General features: G+C 44.5%; 1 protein-coding gene across 2 annotated transcripts; it reads left to right on the forward strand.

Moving 5' to 3' along the window:
• The first annotated feature begins 1689 nt into the window (after window positions 1-1689).
• LOC111959678 (ras-related protein Rab-5B) lies at window positions 1690-10182 on the forward strand. 2 transcript variants are annotated; one of them, XM_023981427.1, is made up of 6 exons: window positions 1690-1737; window positions 4738-4999; window positions 5156-5307; window positions 7277-7399; window positions 7532-7625; window positions 7831-10182. In XM_023981427.1, the coding sequence occupies exons 2-6, from the start codon at window positions 4837-4839 to the stop codon at window positions 7956-7958; spliced, it is 660 nt and encodes a 219-aa protein (XP_023837195.1). In that variant the 5' UTR covers window positions 1690-1737; window positions 4738-4836; the 3' UTR covers window positions 7959-10182. The 2 variants fall into 2 exon arrangements, with proteins under 2 accessions (XP_023837195.1, XP_023837194.1); XM_023981426.2 differs by lacking the exon at window positions 1690-1737 and adding an exon at window positions 2077-2193.
• The last annotated feature ends 364 nt before the right edge of the window (window positions 10183-10546 follow it).

The following is a 10546-nucleotide window of genomic DNA, read 5'->3' on the forward strand; positions in this document are numbered from 1 at the left end:
GAGTGATAAGCACAGTTTTTTTTCTTACCTTAATTTAAATAGGCAAGTCAGTTAAGAACAAATTCTTATTTTTAATGACGGCCTAGGAACAGTGGGTTAATTGCCTTGTTCAGGGGCAGAACGACAGGTTTTTACCTTGCCAGCTCAGAGATTCGATCCAGCAACCTTTCGGTCTAACCACTAGCCCACCTGCCGCCCCAGTTCTCCTGAAACCTATAGCAGTAGCCACTGCACGGATTGAGGGAGACAATGCCATCCTGTCTGATGTTCAGACTCTACTTGCAGATGTAAGAGAAGAAAGCCGTACTGCCCTGCCCACTTCTCAGTTGCTCCAAGCAGAGGAAACTGCAGTTCTGAAATACATCAAAAAGTATGAAGACTTCTGCCTGAAGCCCATACACACTGCAGCGTACATGTTGGACCCCAAGCATGCTGGCAAGAGCATCCTGTCTGGAGCAGAGATAAACAAGGCCTATGGTGTCATCACTACCGTGTCTCGCCACCTTGGCCTGGATGAGGGCAAGGTTCTTGGCAGTCTGGCGAAGTGCACTTCCAAGCAAGGGCTTTGGGATGGAGATGCAATATGGCAGTCGTGCCAACATATCTCATCAGCCACCTGGTGGAAGGGACTTTGTGGATCTGAGGCTCTTTCCCCTGTTGCCTCCATCATCCTTCAAATCCCACCAACATCAGTCGTCTCAGAGTGCAACTGGTCCTTGTTTGGGAACACACACACCAAAGCACACAACAGGCTGACCAATACAAGGGTTGAAGAATTGGTGGCCATACGGGCAAATTTGAGGCTTTTTGAGCCTGACCACGAGCCATCCTCAACAAGGTTGAAAAGTGACAGTGAAGATGTCAGAGTCTAATGTTCAAGAGGTGGACATTGAGGAGCTCTAGGGAGAAGACATGGAAGCCTGAGAGGAAGACAACCAAAGCTTTAGTTTCTAGACTATCATTTTACAGATGATGTTTTAGGGAGATGCGATGGATCATTGGGGATCTTTCAATATTCCCTTTCTTTTGTTGTTCAGTGAAATCATCCCATGTGAAGAGTCAACTCATTTAATCAAGGTTCCATTTGTAACTATTATTTTTTCTATTGGAAGGATTTAATAACTTGCAATTATGTCTACTTATGATAAGGTAAATGGTTTATGTTTCTGTCTCCATATGATATGGTAAACATATCCAATGCAAAAAACATCTACATTGTAAAAAGGTATTACTATTAATTTGCATATACTTCCGTTTATTCCCACAGAAAGTTTACACCTCTGAAAATTCCCCAAAATGTGGGGAATACTCACCACAAAGCTAAAGGCCCTGGGACTGAACTCCTCCCTATGCAACTGGGTCCTGGACTTCCTGATGGGCCGCCCCCAGGTGATGAAGGTAGGCAACATTAACTCTGCCACAATGATCCTCAACATGGAGGACCCACAACGTTGTTTCCTCAGTCCCCCCCTGTACACCCTGTATACCCACGACTGCATGGCTTCACACAGTTCCAACTCCGTCATCAAGTTCCCTGAAGACACGACAGTAGTAGTCCTGATTACCAACAACCTCAGGATGCTAAAGAAATTCGGCATGTCCATTCACTATAATTTCACAATTTAATATAATGGGCAACCTGTTTTCTGAAAACAATGCCTGCAGTACCGCGGTCAGCCTTCAATTTGATATCTTCAATGCGAGGGGGCAGTCGTTTTCCGCTGCGTCTGATTAAAGGTAGGTAGCCTAGTCGAAGTCCATTCTCTACATTTTACACCTCATGTACAATAATCAGTGGTCCTCATTTAGCGTTGAATTATTTTGTTGTGATTAAACATTTCCATAATAGTCACAATAGACCATTCACATACAGAGACTTCAAATTACAACCCAACCTATATGTATTAGCTACTGCAGTTCTGTTCTGATGCGGTTGTAAAGAAACAGTTTAAAGACAAATATTTTTGATAATGAAAGACAGTCTGTTTTGAGACTGCGGGCCTTTGCACCTGACGAACTAAAACGTGGAGGAATGCGGTTAAATATCCGTTTAAGAAAATCGAGAATGCGACACTGACTGCGACTGCGCGAATTTGCAGGAAGTGTTAATAGTCGTTTTACCAGCTGATAAATTGTCAACAGTCTCAAGACGGGGACCTCTGATCGTTTCAGAGGGCGCCGATATTGTCACTGGTATGTATTCATATTTTTCTACTCCCCGAGTGTACATATGGAATGTGGAGCTGCAAGAATGAAAGTGAGACGGCCGTCGAACCAGAGCTGGGGCGGATTTGCCTTAACCGCAGCAAAATGACTGGGCTTCAACGGAGTCCATTCTGTACGGAGATACAGCAGTTAACAGATAAAGCTGACGATACCTGCATAGCGCCTATTTGAATATTCATACCCCGATGTAAAATAAAATATACAGCTAAATGCGTAGCAGATAATGAAAAACAATGGCATAAGCTCTCGTGGTAATGAAAGTGAAAACACTGCGTGCTGTCACTCCACTGAAATGACAATAGCTCGCTGCCTGGCGAAATTCCAGCGTTTGGATGAATGTGACAGTGGTGAGTGGGACATCAACTCGCCGTTGTTGGTGCATGCGACTGACATGACCAGGTCCATTCGTTCTATCAAATGGACCTGGAACACGAGAAGCCAGCCCCATGTTTCGACCTCTCAATGACCCCTATGGTGGTTCATTTATATCGCTATAATAAAAAGAAAGAAAAAAACATCCTCTCACTGTCAACTGCGTTTATTTTAAGCAAACTTAACATGTGTAAATATTTGTATGAACATAACAAGATTCAACAACTGAGACATAAACTGAACAAGTTCCACAGACATGTGACTAACAGAAATGGAATAAGGGGGAGGTCAAAATCAAAAGTAACAGTCAGTATCTGGTGTGGCCACCAGCTGCATTAAGTACTGCAGTGCATCTCCTTGTGGACTGCACCATATTTGCCAGTTCTTGCTGTGAGATGTTACCCCACTCTTCCACCAAGGCACCTGCAAGTTCCCAGACATTTCTGGGGGGAATGGCCCTCACCCTCCGATCCAACAGGTCCCAGATGTGCTCAATGGGATTGAGATCTGGGCTCTTCGCTGGCCATGTCAGAACACTGACATTCCTGTCTTGCAGGAAATCACACACAGAACGAGCATTATGGCTGGTGGCATTGTGATGCTGGAGGGTCATGTCAGGATGAGCCTGCAGGAAGGGTACCACATGAGGGAGGAGGATGTCTTCCCTGTAACGCACAGCGTTGAGATTGTGTGCAATGACATCAAGCTCAGTCTGATGATGCAGTGACACACCGCCCCAGACCATGACGGACCCTCCACCTCCAAATCGATCCCACTCCAGAGTACAGTCCTCGGTGTAACACTCATTCCTTTGACGATAAACGTGAATCCGACCATCACCCCTGGTGAGACAAAACCGCGACTCGTCAGTGAAGAGCACTTTTTGCCAGGTCTGTCTGGTCCATCGATGGTGGGTTTGTGCCCATAGGTGACATTGTTGCCGGTGATGTCTGGTGAGGACCTGCCTACAAGCCCTCGGTCCAGCCTCTCTCAGCCTATTGCATACAGTCTGAGCACTGATGGAGGGATTGTGCGTTCCTGGTGTAACCCGGACAGTTGTTGTTGCCATCCTGTACCTGTCCTGCAGGTGTGATGTTCGGATGTACCGATCCTGTGCAGGTGTTGTTACACGTGGTCTGTCACTGCGAGGACGATCAGCTGTCCGCCATGTCTCCCTGTAGCGCTGTCTTAGGCGTCTCACAGTACGGACATTGCAAATTATTGCCCTGGCCACATCTGCAATCCTCATGCCTCCTTGCAGCATTTCTAAGGCACAATCACGCAGATGAGCAGGGACCCTGGGCATCTTTCTTTCTGTGTTTATCAGAGTCAGTAGAAGGCCTCTTTAGTGTCCTAAGTTTTCATAACTGTGACCTTAATTGCCTACCGTCTGTAAGCTGTTAGTGTCGTAACGACCGTTCCACAGGTGCATGTTCATGAATTGTTTATGGTTCATTGAACAAGCATGGGAAACAGTGTTTTAACCCTTTACAATGAAGATCTGTGAAGATATTTAGATTTTTACGAATTATCTTTGAAAGACAGGGTCCTGAAAAAGGGACGTTTCTTTTTTTGCTGAGTTTATTTACATAGCACAAATCCGTAGGCTGGTGACAAGAAGACGTCACAAAATGAAATATGCAACACACAATGAAATATGATTGTCATGCTCAAACATCCTCTGCATGTGTTTTTGTCAGTCATCCTAGATTTGTGTGGATGGGCATTATTGCAGAACATGCAATAATGATGTCATAAATAGATCATGATATTAATGGTTATCTGAACTGATGAAAAAATAATGACCCACCTGTCCAGACTGAATGACACCTGCTGTCATTTGAGCCACTTTCATTTTTCCATTACCAGCATTGTCCATTACCAGTTCCCTCTGTTCTGTTGTCATATCTATTCCACATCAAGTAACTCGTGCAAGCAGTAAAATCAGATCAAATAAATAAATCCGCACCTTATGGAACAATGTGGACTGTGAGGACACACACACGTATATATATATATAGTGGTATTATAAATGTTCTATTTCAGATGTGTAGTGGTGTAATAATGTTTTTGCCTTCATTTGTTTGGACCCCAGGAATGGGGATCTTTAATAAATACAAAATCTTCTCTCATCTGCAGAGAGAAAAAGAGGAGAGGTGGAGAAAGACTTCACGTCCCAGAGTCCCCTGTAGTCTGAGCTCCCATCACTGGGAGGCTCCCGCCCTCATCTCTGTCACCATGGCTACCAGAGGGAGTGGCCGGCCCAATTGCATGCTGCCCCAGACAAAGATATGCCAGTTTAAACTGGTGTTGCTGGGAGACATGGCTGTGGGCAAGTCCAGCCTGGTGCTGCGCTTCGTCAAGGGACAGTTTGATGAGTTTCAGGAGACCACCATTGGAGGTGAGGAGAGAAGTTGACTAGCACACTGTTGGCCCCAGATCAGGGTTAGGCAACTCTGTTCCTGGAGTGCCGTAACAAAATCTTCTGTTAAAAACACAGAGTGTTTTACATAATTACATAATTACTTTTACATTCACTCTCTCTTTTCTCTCTCAGCTGCATTCCTGGCCCAGTCTGTGTGTCTAGACGACACCACTGTGAAGTTTGAGATCTGGGACACGGCGGGGCAGGAGCGCTACCACAGTCTGGCTCCCATGTACTACCGCGGGGCACAGGCAGCTATTGTGGTCTTTGATATCACCAAGCCGGTACAGTCCTCAATCGGCGCACCACAGAGCTGCATTTTCAGAGCTAACTTAAGGAGTAAACAATAAATGTATTGGGTGATTCCATGCCAGCAGGAACAGAAAATATGTTCGGTATCTGATAGAAACTTCATTGGGAGGAAGGATATTTACCATGCTTTTACATTTCTATCACAAACCATTTTTGAGAAAATCATGATGAAATGGGCAATTTTAGGAACTTTTTAGACATACACTGACTATACCAAACATTAGGAACACATTCCTAATATTGATTTGCACCCCCCCCATTTTGCCCTCGGAACAGCCTCAATTCGTCGGGGAATGGACTCTACAAGGTGTCAAAATTATTCAACAGGGATGTTGGCCCACGTTGACTCCAATGCAAAGTTGTGTGAAGTTGGCTGGATATCCTTTGGGTGGTGGACCATTCTTGATACATGTGGGAAACTGTTGAGTGTGAAAAACCCAGAAGCGTTGCAGTTCTTGACACAAACCGGTGTGCCTGGCACCTACTACCATACCCTGTTCAAAAGGCACTTAAACCTTTTGTCTTGCCCATTCACCTTCTGAATGGCACACGTATACAATCCATGTCTCAAGGCTTAAAAATCCTTCTTTAACCTGTCTCTTCCCCTTCATCTATACTGATCGAAGTTGATTTAACAAGTGGCATCAATAAGGGACCATAGCTTTCACCTGGATTCACCTGGTCAGTCTGTCATGGAAAGAGCAGATGTTCTTAATGTTTTGTAGGCTAAGTGTATACATGCCTCTTGTAAGACCCTATGATGTGTGAACCGTACATGATACAGACAACATCGTGGAGTCAATATACTCCTTATAGCGTTCTCTCAAATATGGAGTGTCAAGATACAGAAATAAAATGTTTCACATTCATTTACTCAACATTACAAATATTAATATCTAAACTTCCTTTTTTGATGTAGCTTATTTTTAGACACATTTTAACAGTACACTCTTAAAACACATCACATTTCCAGAGTGGCTCTCTGGTACTATTAATGATATGACCCATTTTCTACATAGAAATTGACATAGGTCATTAACCAATCACAGCCCTCCTTTACGATTGCACATTCAGCAAATCACCAGCAGTGGGAGGGAGTTCCCTTTGAATCCCTTTACCATTCACTGTATTGCTGGTGTCCATGTAAATGTATCCTACCTTCAGAATTAGCAGAGGCCACTCTGGAAGTGTGATGTACTTGTAGAGGTTATTGTTCCACACAATATGTCTTAAAATGAAAAGGGGTCATTTTGAGATTACATATTTTTTATGTTGAATAAATGAATATGCAAAATTATATTTCATAATCAAGACATTTTAGAGCACACTATAAGGAGTATAATTATTTTATTAACCAGGCAAGTGACGGCCTACCAAGAGGCAAAATTCCTCCTAAGGGGATGGGGGCTGGGATTCTAAATAAAAATGTAGGATAAAACACACATCACGATAAGAGAGACAACACTACATAAAGATAGACCTAAGACAACACAGCCTGACATCAACACAACATGGTAGCAACATGACAACAGATGGTAGCAACACATGGCAGCAGCGCATGGCAGCAGCGCGTAATGACACCAAGCTGTTGTCTTTATCATGTACGGTTCACAGATCATAAGGTCTGACAGGAGTAATGTATAGGTCTAAAAAGGGCCTAAAATGGCCACTTTCATCATGTTAAAAAAAAAAAATGGTTTGTGATACAAATGTAAAAAGCATTTCAAAGACCCTTCCTCCCTTCTATGTGAGAACTGCCAGAACAATCTGAGATACCAATATTTTCTGCTGCCGTGGAATCGCCCCATTGTACTGTACAGACGCTCTAGCCCTCTCTATCATGTGAACATTGCCATGTTATTTAAATGTTGCACTGTATCTGACTCCCTCTTTCTCACCAACTCGCCCCTCTCCTATGGCCTCTGCTTTGCCCTCCTGTAGGAGACGTTTGAGCGAGCCAAAGCCTGGGTGAAGGAGCTACAGAGGCAGGCAAGCCCCAACATTGTCATCGCTCTGGCAGGGAACAAGGCTGACCTGGCTGAGAAGAGACTAGTGGAGTACGAGGTACTGTACTCAACACTGACTCAGTAACATGTTATGGTCGTCACTATACACTGACATAATACTATATCAAATATTAATTATAAAACACTGGGGATTCCCAATACTGATGGATTGTTGCCTCCTGTCTGACAGGAGGCCCAGACCTATTCTGAAGACACTGGGCTTCTCTTCATGGAGACCTCTGCCAAGACGGCCATGAATGTCAACGAACTGTTCCTGGCCATTGGTAAGCTTCCATCTTCCCCCATCAATCTATAGGGATACTTATAGGTAACACCATTTTTGTTAATTCCAATTGTTGACCTAATAACAAAAACTGTTAACAAATGTTTTCATGACTACATGACCTGCCCAAGAAAAACTCCAGGCCCTAGTTAGAACTAGGTCAGAAGAATAACATGATAACAAAGTTTGTTCCACTGTCTCTGCAGCCAAAAAGATGCCAAAAACTGACACCCAGAACCCTACACACGCAGCACGACACCGGGGAGTGAACCTACAGGACCCTGATGCCCACAACACCCGATCCTGCTGTGGAGGAAGCGGCGGAGGGAACTAGGACCGCTCCACTTCCACCCTGCTCCCAACCTCTGGGGTCGGGCAAGGGGACACCCCCTTCAAACCTCCACCCTCCCTCCCATCCACCCAGACAGCCACAGAGAGAGACATGGGGGAAGAAAGAGTCGGAACAGGACGGTTGTCTTTTGCGAAGCCAGATAGATTTCTGACAGAGAGAGGTCTGATAAAGACTGACAGGAAGAATAAAAGAGTGTGAGTGTGACAAGACTGTATAGTATTTAGCACTAATCGTGGATGTTGTTTTGCCTTCGGTCTGTCTCGATTCATTTCAATCATGGTTCCATTTCATTATGCAATCGCTGCAGTGTCGGTCCTTGAGTGGCAGAGAGGGAAGAAAGGAGATGGAGCGAGGGAGTCTTAAGGGATGAGGGGGGAAAAGAGTGAATGGGATGCAGGCCACACTCCCTCAAAGTATTCCCATTACTGCTGTCCTGAATGCCCCCTCATCACCCCCTCTAGCATGAGCCCCAGGCAGCCTGAGCAACCTGAAGCCTTGGCCTGAGCCATTCCAGACACTTCCCGGTTGCCACAGATAGAATAACCCATGTTAGATGGCACAGTTTACCCACAATCGCATGAGAGGGAGGGAAAACACAGTTCATGGTCTCTTCTGATGCCCTTATTTCCTCTGGCCTCATTTATTTATTTCCCCTAGGCTATATTATTATTATTATTATTAATACTCCTCAGAGCAGCGGTGTTGTGAGACATCATGGTGCCAATGCCAGTCTGGTATCATCCAGGCCCCTCGTCCTCGATCTCACCTCCACCCACATTTGTACAGTAGATATACACTGAAGAACCCACAGTACAGAGTGAGTCTGCTCTATGCCATGTCTGAGTCTGGCTCTCGCTGGAAACTACCACTGTTTCTAACAATCAATCCACTGTCTAGTGCAGGGTTTCCCAAACTCCTTCCTGGGCCCCTCCTGGGTGCATGTTTTGTTTTGTGCCCTAGCACTACACAGCCAGGGACCCAGGACCGAGCTTGGAAAACCCTGGTTACTGCACAGCGATATCCAGGGCTGCAGCTTCTCCTGATCAGGAGAAAATCCTTGCCTCTCCCGAGTGATAATTTATAGTAGGATCTCAAAACCCTAGCCTGGTCCCAGATCTGTTTGTGCTGTCATTGCCAAGTCCCTATGGTTGACAATGATCGTGGAGTTGGCAAGACAGAAAAAGCAGATCTGGGACCAGGCTACTCAAACCCCTCTAGGGATGAAGTCCTGTAGTTAGGAAACCATTGTATCTTGCCTGTCATGTTGTGACTGCATGGGCCATGATATACATGCTATGTTCTGCTGTTCCTCATTTGTCCTGTGTCTTACTGCGTAAGAGTTGATGTAAATGAAAACAATGTAATAACGCTTTTAATGACTAACGAGCTGATGCTGTTCAAAGCACTGGTTTGGAGACAGACAGCTTTGATGACAGAGCTACCCACTCTGTTGATGGACTCCATTGACTCATAACCCCTAGACAGTCCATATAGATCTGGAGGGATGAGAGAAGGCATGATATTTGCTTCACCTTGTCAACTGATAGACTGGGTGGATTTAATTTTGCCATATTGCTTCTAACTCTTCATTTGTTTCAGATCTACAGGAGGTAGGTAGGGGATAGGGGGATCATTTTGGAATTGCGCATGTTTTAGCTAAGAAGAATAAGGGTGCTTACAAGGGGTTTGAAAAACAAAAAAAAGTGCCTACTCTGTTTTATTCCCCTGTATGCTTTTTGAGTTTGCTTTGGGGTGTGTTCAGTACGTAGGAGTCAAAGTAAAGCATATCCCTGTAACCATTAACTGACTGCACGTTGTCTGTCAGTCTGCTCTTTGTACAGTTGTGAGGAACTCTTGTCAAATACACTATGTATTTTCACCTAATTGTATTGAACCTGTTTTGTTGTTGATTTTACTGACTAGAATACCTATGTCATCCTGGAATTAATCGCTAACTAAGGACCCTAATCGATGTGATGAGCTCTACTTAATTTAAAAACAAATTGTTTCATGGGCTCATCATGATTAACTGATGAATCCATAAGTCACTCATTCATTAACTCTATGATCACAGGTTATGTGTAATAATAATGACGTTCACACAATGTGGGGGAAAAACTTAAACTCCCATCAGCACCTCTGTAAAGCATTGTTGAATAAAGATGTGCTATTGCGCCATGTGTGCAGTCAGTGACTATGAACCGATGGTATGTCTCAAAATGGTTTAGTCCAGTGGTGATACTTGTCTCCTGTCATGGGTTTTGGCTTGAAACTGGGGTTTTTCTGGGGGGGGGGGGGGGGTGCTAAAGACTTCAGGAACCAGGGTGCACGGTTTGGTTTTTGCCCGAGCACAACACAGCTGATTCAAATCACCAACTCATTATTAAGCTTTAATTATTTGAGTCAGCTGTGTAGTGCTGGGGCAAAAACCAAAACGTGCAACCAGGGAGGGCCCCAGGACCGAGTTTGGGAAACCCTGGTCAGTTATAAAGTTGTCCATGGACCCTCTTATCTCTGCATTTGTATAGAAGAGTCATATCTCATGGACAGATTAAACGGCGAACAGGAAA

Source organism: Salvelinus sp. IW2-2015, linkage group LG36, assembly GCF_002910315.2.
Source record: "Salvelinus sp. IW2-2015 linkage group LG36, ASM291031v2, whole genome shotgun sequence".
Lineage (NCBI taxonomy): Eukaryota > Metazoa > Chordata > Actinopteri > Salmoniformes > Salmonidae > Salvelinus > Salvelinus sp. IW2-2015.